General features: G+C 39.4%; 1 protein-coding gene across 2 annotated transcripts in view; it reads right to left on the reverse strand.

Annotated features, from left to right (window-relative positions):
- Positions 1 to 11,201: 11,201 nt before the first annotated feature.
- The window catches only part of clmna (calmin a), a 38,306-nt gene continuing 30,771 nt past the window's right edge, over positions 11,202 to 18,736 (reverse strand). The window contains exons 10-13 of one of the 2 annotated variants that reach the window (XM_084913937.1): positions 18,303 to 18,484; positions 17,532 to 17,613; positions 17,390 to 17,442; positions 11,202 to 15,103 (exon numbers count right to left, since the gene is read on the reverse strand). In XM_084913937.1, coding sequence (XP_084770063.1) covers positions 14,986 to 15,103; positions 17,390 to 17,442; positions 17,532 to 17,613; positions 18,303 to 18,484 — 435 coding nt within the window. In that variant the 3' untranslated portion in view covers positions 11,202 to 14,985. Of the gene's footprint in view, positions 15,104 to 17,389; positions 17,443 to 17,531; positions 17,620 to 18,302; positions 18,485 to 18,736 lie in introns of both variants that reach the window. The other variant, XM_084913936.1, reaches the window with a different exon arrangement.

Below are 18,736 nucleotides of genomic sequence, written 5' to 3' on the forward strand. Positions count from 1 at the left end.
TGCTGTGGAAGAGAGACAGAGGTTAATAACAGATATGATTCAATGCAGAGAGGTCTATTAATACATAGTGAGTGAGAAAGGTGACTGGAAAGGAAAAACTCAATGCATCATGGGAATCCCCCGGCAGCCTACGTCTATTGCAGCATAACTAAGGGAGGATTCAGGGTCACCTGGTCCAGCCCTAACTATATGCTTTAGCAAAAAGGAAAGTTTTAAGCCTAATCTTAAAAGTAGAGATAGTTTCTGTCTCCTGAATCCAAACTGGAAGCTGGTTCCACAGAAGAGGGGCCTGAAAACTGAAGGCTCTGCCTCCCATTCTACTTTTAAATACTCTAGGAACAACAAGTAGGCCTGCAGAGCGAGAGCGAAGTGCTCTAATAGGGTGATATGGTACTACAAGGTCATTAAGATAAGATGGGGCCTGATTATTTAAGACCTTGTATGTGAGGAGCAGGATTTTGAATTCAATTCTGGACTTAACAGGAAGCCAATGAAGGGAAGCCAAAACAGGAGAAATATGCTCTCTCCTTCTAGTCCCTGTCAGGACTCTTGCTGCAGCATTTTGGATTAGCTGAAGGCTTTTCAGTGAGTTTTTTGGACATCCTAATAATAATGAATTACAGTCGTCCAGCCTGGAAGTAATAAATGCATGAACTAGTTTTTCAGCGTCACTCTGAGACAGGATATTTCTAACTTTAGAGATGTTGCACAAATGGAAGAAAGCAGTCTTACATATTTGTTTAATATGTGCATTGAAGGACATGTCCTGGTCAAAAATGACTCCAAGGTTCCTCACAGCGTTACTGGAGGCCAAGGTAATGCCATCCAGAGGAAGAATCTGGTTAGATACCATATTTCTAAGATTTTCAGGGCCGAGTACAATAACCTCAGTTTTATCTGAATTAAGAAGCAGAAAGTTAGCGGCCATCCAGGTCTTTATGTCTTTAAGACATTCCTGCAGTTTAACTAATTGGTGTGTGTTATCTGGCTTCATGGACAGATAGAGCTGGGTGTCATCTGCATAGCAGTGAAAATGTATGCTATGTCTTCTAATGATGCTGCCTAAGGGAAGCATGTATAATGTAAACAGAATTGGTCCTAGCACTGAACCCTGTGGAACTCCATAATTAACCTCAGTGTGTGAAGAGGACTCTCCATTTACATGCACAAATTGGAGTCTATTAGATAGATATGATACAAACCACTGCAGTGCAGTACCTGTAATACCTACAGCATGTTCTAATCGCTCTAATAGGATATTATGGTCGACAGTATCGAACGCTGCACTGAGGTCCAGCAGGACAAGCACAGAGATGAGTCCACTGTCAGAGGCCATAAGAAGATCATTTGTAACCTTCACTAAAGCTGTTTCTGTGCTGTGATGAGCTCTGAAACCTGACTGAAACTCTTCAAATAAGCCATTCCTCTGCAGATGATCTGTTAGCTGTTTGACAACTACTCTTTCAAGGATTTTTGATATGAAAGGAAGGTTGGAGATTGGCCTATAATTAGCTAAGACTGCTGGGTCTAGAGATGCTTTTTGAGTAAAGGTTTAACTACAGCCAGCTTGAAGGCCTGTGGTACATAGCCGACCATTAGAGATAGGTTGATCATATTTAAGATCGAAGAATTAATTAATGGCAGGACTTCTTTGAGCAGTTTTGTAGGAATGGGGTCTAAAAGACACGTTGATGGTTTGGAGGAAGTAATTATTGAAGTTAACTCAGAAAGATCAATTGGAGAAAAAGAGTCTAACTTAACATCAATGGTACTAAGAGTAGCTGTAGATAATATTACATCTGTGGGATGATTACTGGTAATTTTTTCTCTAATGATAAAAATTTTATTTGTGAAGAAGTTCATGAAGTCATTACTAGTTAACGTTAAAGGGATGGTTGGCAGTCTCACGTGCAAAATATTCCAGTCTCCATCACCAGCAAGATCACGTCAGATTTTTAAAAGAAAAATTCTTTATGATTTTGGACTGGATTGACTCGCTGCAATCCTTTTAGACTCAGGACTTACCATCTCATGTGATAAGTGAATTTCTCCAAAGCCCATTGTAATCATAGAGAAGCACACTTTGCGACTGTTTCCAGTAAGAATATTTCGTAGCACTTTAAATTTCAATCTTGCAGGCCTGCTTAAAAGGCCTTTCTCTCTTAGAGAAAGAAAACAACCCAAACCTCACTGATAAAATCAACATAGTGCTGAGAAAAAATCAACAGAAAATTCACAGGAAAGGTTATGCTTCCTTATGGAACAACATGGTGTAGGAATTAGAACCTCGGGTGCAGAGTTGCATTCACTGCTCCTGGTTTTAATTCGTTTCTGATACTTTCTTGGTCTGAACTCAGACCTGAACTCAGGTGTCACACAGTTAGTTTATCATTTTCACTCTGTACCATTGCTCCTCATATCTCTCATCAGGGCTGTGTGAAGCACAGTAAACAATTCAGTCCAGGCCTTGAGCAGCCATAGACAGACATCCTGAGGCATACAGTCACGTGCAAGAAACTCCACCCTCTCACCCCACACAGACATTGTTTTCATAAGCAGAGATTTAAAGATCTTGTTTCTTAAATGTACATATGTGCCCTCTGGATGACATAAAACGCATCCTGTGTAATCAATGGCTTCTTGTAACAGAGTCTGTATGTGTGTGTGTGTATGTGCAGCATTTTGCGTATCAGCAAAAGCACTTGTTAGCAAAGCATTCTTAATTGCATCAGCACGTGTGTGTGTGCATCACTCTTCGTTGCACGAGCTTGTGCATGTGCAGAGTTATCAAGGTCAGTATTCTTTTGCTCTGCCTTATTTTTCATCCGGGCTTGATGGGCGTGTCATCACAGCTCTGTCAGCTGAAGCTGTCTGGCAATTTCCCCCGTGTAGTGAAACAGGCCTTGGGTTTAGCTCCGTTGTGTGAGATCCCTTTCTTGCAGCACTGTTGACATTTTCAGGTTGTTGTTGTGGGTCCAGCTGCTGCAGCGTTTGGTCTGGATCACGTCGAAGATGGTAGAGGGGAGAGCAGGAGTCCAGGTCAGCCTCAGCTTCCAGGGCCTGCAAAGCAGCCTGTAATGGGGCATAAAAAGAAAAAAGAAAAACAAAACAGACAGGAGTGTACGAACAGGAAAATGATGTGCTGTTTGCTGTGTTATACGGAGAGGGAAGAAACGCCGGGCTGGGCCCTGTGTCAGCCTGTTAACATCATATAATCCAGCGGTCTCCAACCTTTTTTGCGCCACGGACCGGTTTATGCCCGACAATATTTTCATGGACCGGCCTTTAAGGTGTTGCGGATAAATACAACAAAATAAAACTAGTACCGGTACCGAAAAAAAGATTTATTCATAACACACGTGAAAAGACCCAGGAAAACCGAGTTAACGATAAAAACGATAACAAAATAACGCTGAAAACCGATAAAAACCCTGAAAAACATACATTTCACACCTGAGCCTCAACTCTCGCGGCCCGGTACCAAACGACTCACGGACCGGTACCGGTCCGAGGCCCGGGGGTTGGGGACCGCTGATATAATCAACTCATAGCCCACCAAGTTGACAGGACAACACAGGTACATGTTTAAATTCTTAGGGTCATGTTTAAACTTACAAAAGAGAATTTCCTTTAGTAAGTCACTTGTGTTGTTCAATCAGCAATCAAACATCTCACAATTTGACTATCTTAACCACTAAATTTATTGTTTCATCACTGGTTGGTCATGCCAGTCTCTCTCTTTTTTTAAGTTAAGCTGTTGTCCTGCAACCCGGAGAGTTTATTTGTCAGTAGTGGACACACTCAGCATTTGACAACAAGTGTATGTTAAGTTTTCCTGCTTTAATATTGCTGAAAAAAATTTGACGTGTTCATGAGTGTTAGCTGATTTTCATTGCATGTGTGTGTGTTAGTAGGCAGGTTTGTATGTGTGTTCAGGGAGCTGCAGATCCAGCAAAGCCTCTCTCTGACTTTTTTCTCCAAAAAGGCATTTCCTGAAAAGGAGCCTTTCTCTCACAGTTCTCTGCCTGTGTGTGTTTTTTTGTTCCGGACACTTTCTCAACCTCCACAAGTCAGTTGGCCCCAAATTTCAACCCAATTTTGATGTACTCTTAAACCCTTCATTTCTCCTCTAATTCTCTCCTGCTGATTCTTGCTGGGTGTGGTTCCCATTATGTTCATCTATCATTTTGCTCCGGCCGCTGTGCTCGTGGTGGAAAGTTGATCCAGATCCGTAGTCACCTGTGTTAACACACTAAAAGATTTATTTAATAGAATTTTCATCCCTAGTTATTTAACACTCTCGTTCTCTGATTCTTTAAACTCATTTCCCTTTGTTGCTAATTTAAATATTCCTGTGCCTTCTTTTCCCAATTCCTCCTGTTCTGCTTTAGCTTTTGTGCATAATTCATAATAATTTTACCCTTTTTTTTGCTTTTGACTCTGTTTTAGGTACTTTTCCCATGCAGTCACACAAGTTGTGCCCCAGTTCAGCATGCATCATAGTGCGCATTTGAAGACCGATTACGTCACAGCGACGCGGCGAAGGGTGTCCCAATTCAAAGTGTACTCCAAATGCGGTCGACAAATGCGCAGTTCATTTCCCTAAATTTGAAGTCTGGCCCGGTGTACACTTCGTGGTCCCATATATCCCAGGATTCCAAGCGCGGCGATGGGTGTGGACATCTTTTTCGGAAAAAAACAGCGGATGGCTGAAGTGGGACAGCCGAAGACTAAACTTTCAAAAGTAAGTACTGAATATGACGTCACTTATTTATGTGCGAATGTTTAATAATGTAGAACATTAAAACATTCCTGTTGGCCACATGTCGGCAAAGTTATGTGACATTAGCGATGTTTGTACTTTCAGCATTTACTTTGTTTTAAAGCCTTTACTTTATCCGCCGTTAGATAGTCGACCTTAATCTTACAGAGAATCTGATGATTTTGTGGATAATTAAAGTCAGTCATATATCCACAAACACAACAAGCTGAAAGTCAGTGATGCTGCTCGGTTTGCAGTCCTGAATATCACGGCACAAGCAGGATTCACTGCACTGTTAATGTTAGCTATGTTATATTGCTGCCTCTGTTCGGTGGTGTCGAGCCAAACGGACTTTAACGTGTGTTTGAACGAGCTGACGGTTCACTCGTTAAGCTGAAAGAAAGATGCTTTAATCACAGCAGTCACACATGTGTCCACTGTACCATCTGGAACTCTTCTTGTTTAGCACTCGTAATAACACAAACACTAAATCCTCCTTCTCTGGTGCTGTTGTGTAGCAGTGTGTACACCTGAGACTGTCACCTGTCTGTCTGTCCTGCACTCTCTCTCTGTTTCTTTCTCTCTGATTGTGGAATAAAAGTATGAACATGTGTTTATAAGTTACACTTGTGTTTGAATCCTGCAGCTTATCACACATTTGATTTCCATGTGTGACGACTGCAAGTGTCCAGAGTGAGGACAGACTGAGGGAGCCACTGCTGCACATCATCTGTGAGGCTTTGCAGCCCTGATGATCCACCAGGACAAACTCAGCAGTGTGTGAGGAAGAGGAGGAGGAAGAGCCAGCAGCAGCTGACAGATGGAGAGAATAGACAGACTGTTCCCTGTTTGTGAAGGACTGCTAGGAAACGTCTTGATGCATGCTCAAACATCCAGGTAAGTAAATCTCCAAAAGTTGATTCTGTTCATCTGGACGTAGCAATTTGTGGGAGAAATCCAGGAGGATTGCCAGGATTTATACATCGGGGAAACCAAACAACCTCTGGCTAAGAGGATGGCACAACACAGCAGAGCCACCTCGTCAGGCCAGGACTCTGCAGTCTATTTACACCTACAGGCCAGTGGACACTCTTTCAATGATGAGGATGTAACATCCTGGACAGGGAGGAACGCTGGTTTGAGCGCGGCGTCAAGGAGGCCATTTACGTGAAAAGGGAAAGACCATCTCTGAATCGAGGAGGGGCCTAAGGGTACATCTTTCGCCATCTTACAATGCTGTGATTGCAGCCATTCCCCAACTCTCTGTGAATGGGACTCATGGTTATTGATCAGTGGGTTTCGGTCAGTGGTCATGAGAATTTGCAGAATTAAAATTAAGGAACTGAGCTCCCAGCCCATTGTTCCTTCAGTGGGCTGGTTTTAGTCATTATGCAAATGTGCTGTTTATAAGATTGGGGAAACCTGCAGTCAGCTGAGACTGAAGAAGTCACCTGGATGAGTGACAAAACGTTTCTCCCACAAATCGCTACGTCCAGATGAACAGAATCAACTTTTGGAGACTGATAGAAAAGTTTAAAATAACTAACTGTCCTGAATCAGTCTTATTAGGTAATGTTCAAATAATGTGATCATCCAGTGTTTTCAGTGTGGGAGAAAGTACTCAGGGCCTTCGAGTTACACACTATGAAAGGCAGCAACAAGGTTAATGTTCAGAAACCTAAAGTCTGTATCAGCAGCAGAATGGAGCTAAAAATAAATGTTTGTTTCAGTTCTATGAAGCTTTGAGTATTTTGGATCAGTAGCTGCTGTGTTTGTTGCATCATATTGTTGTAATTGTTTATATGCTTTATATATTCTGAGCTAAGTTGATCTATAGTGTTACATCATATTCTATAAGGATGTTATGTGTTTGTAGACTTTCTGCCCAGTTTGACCCATTTAACAGAAGTCAGCCTGTTTAAGGCTCTGATATCTATTCTGTGTGACTTAAAGCAGTTATGACATGGTCTGATTTTCTCACCCAATAAAGGAATGTTTCATATATCAGTCTACTCTTCATTCTATCAGACACAGTTATCACAGCTCGTACATTTGCTTTTTACACATATATGTAAGCATTGAGCCAAATTTAGTAATGCCAACATATTAAAAGAACAATATTTGTCTCTTATATATAATACATCTGTATATACACTGTCACAGATACTTGTCTTTGAGTGAAGATTTAAGGTGACAGGAAATATAAATAACTGCAAATTGAATCTTTTGTGAAGCTCAGTATTTGACACAGAGTTCAAGTTCACTGCTGTAATATATCATAATACTCTACTACTAAATATAATATTGGCCATATTATATTTACATTACCACAGTGAGATGACTTTAGTCTCATGAACAACATTAGCTAATTGTTATCTACTAGCTAATCTCTAAATGACTGTTCAGTAGTTGTAAATGTTATAATATATTCTGACATCTCCCCCAAGTTAAGGCAATTATATATAGATGGTATTCGATTTTGTGATGTTAAATGCAATAATAAGTTTCTTAGATTTTCATTAAGGAGTCTTTATTCTCCAAATTTACTTAGACGTAATTACATATTAAAAGATTTCCAAAGGGAAGAAATTGAAAAAATAAGAACTGATTATATCACCTTCCTTATCCCCCCTAAAGGGAAAGAAGTCCAATTTAAAATCTTGAATAAAATTTACCCGACAAATAGACTCCTTAGTGATAGATTCAAAATAGAAACGGGTAATTGTGTATTTTGTGAAACAGTAGAGGAGGATTTGGACCATCTATTCTTTTTGTGCAATTTTATACAAATATTTTGGTTGGATTTTCATACCTGGCTTTATTCCAGTGGGATTCAAATTACCCCATTTACCTTAAATATGATAATGTTTGGAGTGTTTTTGAAAGAAAAGAAAGCTAATTATGGTGTTAATGTGTTATTAATCTTGTGCAAGCAATTTATACATAAATGTCGTTTTTTTAAGACTAAACCAACACTAGCTTACTGGAAAAACGACTTAAACCTGTTGGTTAAATCTTTGACCTTAGTTAAAAAGAAAAAGGCTGCTTTTTTTGTTTCCTTTATGGAAGATTTTGATTTAGTGAGTTAATAATCTGTTAAATTATGTGACCCCATCTTTATATTTTCTTTTCATTATGTATGAAAGTTGCTAATATGTAAGGAATGTTTATTCTCTGAATCTGTAATATATGGTGCATTTTGTTTGTATGTTAATATTACTAATAAAAAATAAATAAATAAATAAAAATGACTGTTCAGTACAGAAATGAAGCCCAACAATCATGTTTTACTGTCCTGTGGTCTCAGCCTCAGATACTCAACTGATCAAAGTGATCTCATAAAAAAATGAATGAACAAAAAAACATTTTTTCTCCTTCATTTCTGTCACACAAAGCTGTATGAAACGTTTCTTGTGGTTAGTATCATGGTTGCTAGGCAACCTGAGCGGCGCGACGAAGGCCAGACCCTCCCATTTCACAAGCCTCTCACTTCCGCACTTCTCGCACTTTGTAGTACCCGCCATACGTAGTCCGCGAAGTGCGCGTACTACGAAGCGTGCGGTTGCTGGATTGGGACACAGCTACAGACTGCTTCTCCTAGCTCCTCCTTGGGTCCACCTCACACTCAGCTCCTCCCCTCTGAGTTGGGCTGCCTGCCCCTCCTTCTGTCAGTCTGCTTCACTCCGCTCTGGGAGACACTTCCTTCTCCCTCACACTCAACACACTATACAGAGCGCGTCTCGCTCTGCAAAACCCAAACACACAGTTTTAGACGCAAATTTCAACTTTAAGCCTAATTGACTAGGCCCCAGATTAACCCAGACAGTGTCGAGGCACTACAGCGGGCCAACGGAAGCTCGGAATCTAACCAGCGAAAGAACTCAGCCCCACTGTCAGGCAGACTGTCAACTGCAACGAATTTTAACTTTTTATACACATTCACAATCTAAAGACACTGTAGCAGGATTCCCAATCCCAGCTCGGAATCGAACCGGCGAAGGAACTTGGGCCCACTCTCATACAGGCTGTCAACTGTGGCGAATTTAACTACTCTATTTCAATCGAGACGCGACCTCTCGCGCTTTCACATGCACAGCCTAGAGGTGCTGCACGGGCTTCCCATCTAGTCAGCAGAGAAATTTGGGTGGCCCCTTTCGTGCAGGCCTTTCAACTATGACGAGGATCCCACACCTCGATTTAGCTGCTCGGGGGTCCTCAACTTCCCAGGTTGCCACCCCAGTCCCGTCCCATGGGGCTCGCCCTCTTGTCCGCGAGCGAAAGGAGCAACCACGCCCTAGGATAATTACTAGGGATGCACCGATACCACTTTTTTGGAAAACGAGTAGGAGTACGAGTACTTGCATTTCAGTACTCGCCGATACTGATACCGAGTACTTAATAAAAACATGATTTAAATTTACAGGTAACAGCTTTAGTCCTATAATTTAACAAAAAAAAAACCAAGGGACTAGTTTGGAATTAAGAACATTTATTTAAAATGAAAAGCATGTTGTATGCAACATATTACAGAATAAATAGTTATATAAAAAATGTAAACAGTGACAGTGCAACTCAAGTATTTTTTTCAGTTTGTTGTAAACTCTGCCGCTTTGGACAACACAAGGGGCATTAATAAACATCTTTGCTATTTAGTGCACAATATTTGAATAAACTAACAACCACCAACATAGAACTGTGGCAGTCAGTGCAACTGAGGTAGGTATTAACATCAAGTCTAAGACGACTCACTTAATGGAGCCTATTTAGAAAAAGTGAGTGGCAGGTTTTTTTAAGAAAAGTAGCTTTTCTGCATTCTCAGCAGTCTCTACTATTTGATTAATATTCTATTCACTACTATTGATACTGCGAGTTCAGGTTAATAATGTCTTTCTCTGAATCATCGTTGTGTATTTTAGACCCCATTCATGGAAGACTGCTCAATGAAGTCTGATGTTTGAAGCAACCCAGTACCCTCCATTGAGGAGTAGCGATTCCAGTTAACTGCATGGCGAGCCAACCCAAGAGTGGATAAGATTGCTGAGGTTTTTTGAAGCCAGAGCTTCGTTTCTATCACGTGGTGGAACAGATACCTGCAGGACTTTCCTTCTTCACCGGAGTGTGGTAGGACAAACAATTAAACAAACATAGAACAGGCCCCAACAATCGATCAGTTATCAGACATTCCTTCCTACATTTGACTTAGAGACAAGCTGTATGCGTGCACTTTAATTTAGTTTGTTATTTTGGGGGAAATATTTTGTATTTTATTTATTGTATTAAGTACATGTATTTGCAGTTGCTGTGTGTCAGATATAACATTTTGTGCACTGTTTACTCTGGTGTGGTTCTTCATTATTGATGTTTACACCTTGGGCTCCTGCCGATCCTAGATTCTCTGATACTAGCCTATGGCATTCCACAGGGTTATGTGCTAGGACCTGTTCTGTTTACATTATACATACTTTACTCAAGCAATATTATTCTTTAATATTGCTATTGCTATTAAGCTATTGTCATTGATGTCAAACTTGCTCATTTGAAATGTGAATCTATTTAAACAAGATGCCATTAGCAGCATTATAATGCAATAGTAGTGACACAGCATAACCCAAGTATACGTACAGATGTAACCTAGATAACCTTTTCTCATTTTTCAGAAATGTTGAAAACAGGATTGGATTTGATGTGATGTGAATGTTTTTTAATTAATTTATTACCTCCCTCAATTGGGGGGGTGGGGGGATCATAATAAATGTTCAGAAGGATATATTAGTGAATGAGTGCATATATACATACACATAAATGTAATCATTGCGCTGGCCACTTTTCTGCAGAAAATGTTATTTTTACTTTTGATAGTCTTACTGGTACTTTTTTATTGTTATACTGATACAAAAGTCTTCATTAACTCATTGTTAAATATTATCTTCAGTGTTCAATTCAGAGTTTGAGTTCTCGCAAGGAATCTATAAAAACCTGTCAACATATATGCACACGGATTCAGATGCATTGAAATCACTAATAAATAATTTTTTAGATTTGACGATGACCACATTTGCACTCAGCTGGAATGAATGGCTGGTTTGGGGTGGCTGTAGAGCAGAAGGTAGAGCAAGTCTTCGATTCCTGGCTGCTCCATCTGCGTGCCAAATATCCTTGGGTAAGATACTAACCTCAAGTTGATGCGAGTATGAATGTGTGTGAATGTTAGATCACGTCTGCATTGAAAGAGTGCTTGTATGAATCGGTGAAGCAGGCATGTCGTATAAAGCACTTTGATGCTCCGGGAGAAGAGAACAGTGCTATATAAGAATCAGTCTATTTACCATTCATTATGTCGAAGCAAGACTTGTGTTTATGTATTTTTCAAACGCACAATACTTTAACCAATAGTCAGTAAGTAGGTTTGTTCTGATGGCAAAGATGACAGAACAACAGATGTTTGTTATCCTTTTGTCATATTGCTTCATTACAGACATTGTTCAAAAATAACACATAGAAAGATATTTCAGTGTAAAGCATTCTTTTTCAGTAGCAGGCTTGGACAGGCTAAAGCATAGCTTAAACACATAAAACATGTCTTTATCATAAATGTTTTAATAAATCCATTGATCCATGTTATGAGGCATAAAACATTACAAATTCATATTCTGCCTAATATTATACAACATGGAGATGGGGTGATGCTTTACTACACAAGAAATATGTGACTTTATGTGTGTTGAAAACAAGACTCCATTATTGGGCCTGTGGTGAGTTGTGTCATTTCTGTTAGCACATCCAACACTATCTTTGGCAGTTTGTGTTCCTTCTTAAAAAGTGCAAAAGACTCAAAATTCTTCCTTCATAGTGCTGGTATGGAAGCTCAGTATTCCAAAATTTTGACATATATTGTCCTACAATTTTTCAAAGTGCCATCAAAAACGTTCTGAAATCAATATATATATATATATATATATATATATATATATAAAAACTAAAAAAAAACCTTTTTGGTTTAAATTGAGTTCATATATCCTTCAAGGACGCCTTCTCCTTGAACCAGATTTGAAGAACTTCTTGATAACACCCTCATTATTTCGTAAAATCTTCATCAGGTTTAGATGGCTTTACATTTTGCATTCAGTTATCCATAGTATGTATTTTTGTGTACAAATCAAGTCTACTGTACAGTTATGATGAACCACAAAAATATAATAGTGCATTTGTAAGCACATGTGCAACAAAATATCAAGGCCACAGTTGAATAAAAATATGAATGTAATATTTTAAGAAATGTGCCATTTTCTGATTAAAGATGTTATTAATAGTAATAGTCATAATTGTCTAACATACAATGAAGTTTGGATTTAAAGAACAAAGCTGCATCTCTACATGGTAAAATGTGAAAAGAAAAAGCCTTTTGAGAGAGAAAATATGCTTGATTTTACCAACACACTTTCATTTTTATAATTATTTATAATTTGTCAAATTAGTTCATTTTCATCACACAATGGCATTTCAATAGAGAAGAATTCATTAGAAAAAAAATAAATTACAACTACAAATTAAAATGAAAACTTAACTGTAAATATTAGTAACTCAAAACCTTCAGTGTTTATTAAGGTCATCACATCTATGATGCAAAACAGCATAATGCTGTTATGGAGCTTGACACCTGAATAAAGGTTTCTAATAATATGTGACAAGGTCTATATAGCAGTGGTGGACAAAAGGTCACATTAACGTAGCAGGATCTGCTTCAAGTGACATTCTTCTCACACAGTGAGTGCATGGCTTCATGCGGACATCTCCATGCCTGTCAAGTTTTCCTGATTGCATGGACTCATCTGTGGAGATGTACATTACAATGCACCAACTGTGGATGTGGCAGGCAGGACAGGCTACAACAACAATTAATGTATGGGGACGATGTGTTTTAATGTAATAATTTAATGATTTTTAAATAGTATCTAATGTTTTGATACATTAGACATGTGAAATGCATAAAGCCTTAAAAACAAATGTCTGATAAATGTATTTAAAAATGCATTGTAGCATACACCTACATAGATGTTGTTACAGTTTTACTTGCACAACTGCAGCTTTCTTCTTCAGCCTTTATAAATAGGACTTATTTGTACAAAACAAAAAAGCCTTTATTTTTCTATTAAAACTTTTAATCTATAACCCTTTTTTGTGAAAGCTAATACATTTATTTTAATATTAAGACTAATATGAGTGCACTAAAATTTCTAGAATAAAGTTGCAGGATCTTTTGCAGTCATGTAAAACTCAAAGATACTATGTGTTTTTGAAATGTAGCTTTTTTTGGTTCCTGTGCAAAATGTGTTTAAAAACAGAAAGCAATGATTTGCAAATCTCACAAACCCATATTTTATTCACAATTTTTAAAAAAAACTGAAAATATACTAAAGGTTTAAACTAGGAATTATTTCAAGAAAACTATTAGCTCATCTTGAAATTGATGGCAGTTTGTATGAACACTATGAGCTTCTGGGAAGCAGGCTTAGCTAAAACTCTGAGTTGATAATAAAGTTTGCCTCATCTCAGGGTTAACAAACTCAAAGTCAGATCTATACTCACCATCTTTCTAAGTCTTTGACCCTGGGCAATAATCCTGTCAGGCTGTCAGCAAATTTCCTGAAAACATTTACTGTGTGTTGCACACTGGAAATATTGTCAGCTGTCACACTGACGAAAAACGTGTCACATTTGGATCTTGGAGCGCATGTAAATATTTGTGTGAACACTAGGTGGGGCTGAGATGACTTTAAGCGTCATGGTTCCTGGAGTCAGTGTTTTCAGTTTGTTGTTCTTTTTCCTCAGTTAATTTTTTTTTAATCTATATTTTCAGTGTTCTTGTAATTATGTTTGGATTATGTCCTGAAGTTTCTGGGTTTTTGTTTATAATTTAATAAACAAGCTTCAATTAATGTCTATCTTTTATTATCATTCTGGTTTTGGTGATTCGGTTTATACTTATTCGTCTTAGCCTTCCCCGTTCCCTCAGTGTAGGTGTTTTCATGACTTCCTGTCTTACTTTGCCATTCAGTCGTCTCAGTTTTCTTCAGTTCATGTTTTGTTGTCCATGCTCCCACGCTCTGTGTTTTCTCTTCTGTCTCCTAGTTTTGCACTTCTGCCTTGAGCCCAGCTTTGTCTCCGTGACATCCAGGAGTAAACATCCTTTTGAGTTTATCCTTTTGTCTCCAGGGTCCTGCATATCAGGTCCAAGTCCTGCCTGCCGCACAGCATATCACGACATTGACACTCAAACTATATATTTTATATTATATATATTTTAGAGTTGTTCTTAAACATGGACTATCTGCAGGTTCTGAACATTTACATTGTGTGCACAGACTGAGATTAAGTCATTATTATTCTGAATTATGTCAAACAACATTTTGGTATCTGAATTTCAGCGTCTGAGCCTAGACGCATTTTACACTGAAAAGCAGCTAAATTAGTGTCGAGTCAACCCGGAACCTTAATCGCTGCAACAGATCAGCAAACCATGTCAGAGTCCACTTATCCAAAACAGATCATGGATTCAGATCTGACATTTTTATCTTCACTTTTTACACCTACATTTTGTTGTTCTTAGGTTAGAAGTGAATAATTAAATTTAGATATCAAATCAAATTAGGATTCCAGCTTCATCTAAAAATCAGTTGGGTGCATGATGACAGCAGGCCTCATAAAAACGATACCGCCAGTGCTACCCCAGAATCTTCTAGCAGATGTACCTATGTATTAATTTAAAAACTGAGTGCTGATAACAAGCTCCTCTTCATTCCAAGAAGAATTTCAAATTTTGGTTTGTCTGATTACAGAATTCTGTTTAGGTTTTTCTTACATTTTACACAGTGTCCCAACCTTTTCAGAAGCTGGTTTGTTTATTTTAAACCAGTAAAATTTTTATCTTTAAAATTTTAACTTTATTTTCATATAAGTGTGATCTTTTTCTAAAAACACTGCAATGTTTTTCCTCCCCAAGTGACCTTTACACTCTCACATAAACTGCTTAAGCCACACTAGAAGCTAAAAACCAAAACACAGAAAACAAGCTCTTGTAGTTTTAAATTATACATGTTTTAAATATCTTCACTTAACGTAGATTCATTACAAGGTGGCAGTTGGCTGTATGAGCATGTGCATGTGAAAAAGTTTATTTTTCCTCATAGCTCAGAGAAGCTGTGCTTGTGCGCGCGTGTGTGCGTTCAGCGGTTCAGCAGCATGTTGGGCAGTGTCTTCAGGTCGATCTGAGGCAACACCCAGAAACAGTAGAGCAGTAACCATAGCAGCAGCAGCACACGTAGCTCCCAGTTCTCCCTCCACCTACACACACAGACAAGTGCAACTTTACTTTCTCTTTGCACAGTGTTTGAGCTCATTTGATTTCATTGGTGGTTGAGCTGCACTCTTCGGCTAGTTCACACACTTGTGCTCTTCATAACATTTTCAGTATTGCAGCACATTCTCGCTATATTAACTCAAGCAGCTGTTTTCATTGCAGACAATTTAACATAGAAGAAACCCACATTTGAGGCAAAGCTATGATGCTGAACCAGACTGCACACTGCAACCGTGCTGGAATTAGCTCACACAGATGGAACGGACATTTGAATGTGCTTTTCTGTCTGTTACGACAAAAATGTCTGCTGTGTTACAAAAGTCATGTCCAGTAACAAATCACATTTTTCTGACAGCAACAGATTTCAACATTTACCATGTTGTCATTTTTTGTAATATGTACTACAAAAACAAGTTGCATGGACCAGCTACGTTGTGATTTCATTCAAAGGAAGTCTGTGTCGTCTTCACAGGTACATCCAAACGTCGGTTCTCCTGCTAATCTGTAAGCTGCAGCGAAATGAAGACGTCCGTCCTTCCTGTGCCACGTATAAATCTAACTCGAGTGCTGTTTGCTCACAAAAACATAATTTGAAGTTACTTCAATTCAGCAGCTACTGTTACAAACTTGGCAACACGGTAAACCTACATCACAGTTAAAGGCTCGAGTGTTACAAACAACTCCAGTCAGGTCCATAAATATTGGGACATCGACACAATTCTAACATTTTTGGCTCTATACACCACCACAATGGATTTCAATGGAATGATACGAGCAAGATGTGCTTTAACTGCAGACTGTCAGCTTTTATTTGAGGGTATTCACATTTGCAAATGTGCCTCCCACTTCTCAAGGGACCAAAAGTAATGGGACAATTGGCTTCTCAGCTGTTAGATGGCCAGGTGTGTGTTATTCCCTCATTACCCCAATGACAATGAGCAGATAAAAGGTCCAGAGTTCATGTCAAGTGTGCTGTTTGCATTTGGAACCTGTTGCTGTCAACTGCCAAGATGAGATCCAAAGAGGTGTCACTATCAGTGAAGCAAGCCATCATTAGGCTGACCCATCAGAGAGATAGCAAAAACGTCTCAAAAAGAAGGAACGCACCGGTGAGCTCAGCAACACCAAAAGACCCGGAAGACCACGGAAAACAACTGTGGTGGATGATCAAAGAATCCTTTCCCTGGTGAAGAAAACAACCTTCACAACAGTTGGTCAGATCAAGAACACTCTCCAGGAGGCAGGTGTGTGTGTGTCAGAGTCCACAATCAAGAGAAGACTCCACCAGTGTGAATACAGAGGGTTCACCACAAGATGTAAACCTTTGGTGAGCCCCAAAAACAGGAAGGCCAGATTAGAGTTTGTCAAACGACATCTAAAAAAGCCGTCACAGTTCTGGAACAACATCCTGTGGACAGACGAGACCAAGATCAACTTGTACCAGAGTGACGGGAAGAGAAGAGCATGGAGAAGGAAAGGAACTGCTCATGATCCTAAGCATACCACCTCATCAGTGAAGCATTGTGGTGGAAGTGTCATGGCGTGGGCATGTACGGCTGCCAGTGGAACTGGTTCTCTTGTATTTATTGATGATGTGACTGCTGACAAAAGCAGCACGATGAATTCTGAAGGGTTTCGGGCAATATTATCTGCTCATATTCAGACAAATGCTTCAAAACTCATTGGACGGTGCTTCACATTGCAGATGGACAACGGCCCAAAGCAAACTGCAAAAGCAACCAAAGAGGTTTTGAAGGGAAAGAAGGGGACTGTTTTGCAATGGCCAAGTCAATCACCTGACCTGAATCGGATTGAGCATGCATTTCATTTGCTAAAGACAAAACTGAAGGGAAAATGCCCCAAGAACAAGCAGGAACTGAAGACAGTTGCAGTAGAGGCCTGGCAGAGCATCAGCAGGGATGAAACCCGGCGTCTGGTGATGTCTATGTGTTCCAGACTTCAGGCTGTGACTGACTGCAACCAAGTATTAAAAAATTAAAGTTTGATTTATGGTTCTTATTCTATCCCTTTACTTTTGGTCCCTTAACAAGTGGCAGGCACATATGCAAACTGTTGTAATTCCTACACCGTTCCCCTGATTTGGATGTAAATACCCTCAAATAACAGCTGACAGTCTGCAGTTAAAGCACATCTTGTTCGTTTCATTTGGAATCCATTGTGGTGGTGTATGGAGCCAAAAACGTTAGAATCGTGGCGATGTCCCAATATTTATGGACCTGACTGTAAATCAGGGAAGGAAATGCTCTTACCAAAAATCAAAGTCATCACGGTCAGCTTTTGTAGTTACAGCTCTCCGACTGTCCTGTGAAGATGCCAGTCGCACACTCTCAATATACAGTGGTACTCGTTGTTTTACCATCACTGTGGGAGGGAAAGGAGCATCAAACTCACCACTGACTCAGGGCAATGAGCCCCCTTTCTGTGACGGAGAACTGGTGGGATATGGCTTTCACCTCGTCTGCTGGAACCTCCACTGCTCCTGACGAAGCAAAAATCCATCACTTTCATTCTCAACAGGAGACAGTAAAGCCAGGAAATAACAAAAACAATTACTTTTTCAAGCCTCCGGAATCACAGAAAAAACTGGCATGAAAGCAACACTAAGCTGCTCCAACATTCTGGCTCAAGAAACTTCAGGTTTACAGTGAAAACACTAAAACAAAACAAAGAACCAGACAGAACCAAGCTCTGATTCTACTAATACTTAAGGGTCAGGCAGAACTGAAGAATGTAAAAAGGCTTTAAACATTAAAAAAGATCCTTTATTTTTTTCCTTTATTTTCTGCTATGTATTTTTTAAAAGTGAGATTGGTCCAGCTGTGGCTGTTGGTGGTTCAATTCCTGGCACCCCCTAGTCTGCAGGCCAAATGTCCTTGGGCAAGATACTAACCCCAACACATTCATACTCTGATAAATGTGTGTGAATGTTAGCTAGAAAGCACAGAAGAAAGTGTTTCACTTTAATGTCTTTAATTCTCAAGTCACAGTCTTGTCTGTCTCATACTGCCTTCCTTTAATTTCCTACAGCCTCCACTTTTCAGGACATTTATAGAAATGTCTAACTGAAAGGCTGGGTCAGAAGAATCCCATCATTTGCCACAACATTGCTTTCCCCCTGGGTAAAGTGTGCTTCTCAGTGTACACTAAGAATAGAAAGCCTACCTCACAGGCTCTGTGTTTTCCCTGGCAGAGACTGGCTTCTGTTGCTCAGCCTCGCTGGGATCCCTCCTGTCTGCTAGAACATCAGCATCTCCTAAGGGCTTACATAGCTTCACTCCAGGCAACAAGCAGTGCTGCTGGGATCCAAATACATTCTTTGTCTCTTGGGTGGTCTTTGTGATCACCTAATAGGATAAAAAGAGATATTTTAACAGAATAAAAAGTACAGAAAAAGAATGTCACACTTTAACATATCATTGCTTCTGTCCTGCTCATTGTGTGAAAATCATCAACCACTTAATGTATCAGTAATGTCTCTGAGAAACTTGCCAAACAAGCTGAAGGCAGGGCTAGGTGATAAAATGATAAATATAATTACAGCGAAATAACTTTTCCACTATCGAAATATGAGACATGGTCAATATAAAGTCAGCAGA

The sequence above is a fragment of the Perissodus microlepis genome, chromosome 19 (genome assembly GCF_051167445.1).
Source record: "Perissodus microlepis isolate ML-2025 ecotype Zambia chromosome 19, ASM5116744v1, whole genome shotgun sequence".
Lineage (NCBI taxonomy): Eukaryota > Metazoa > Chordata > Actinopteri > Cichliformes > Cichlidae > Perissodus > Perissodus microlepis.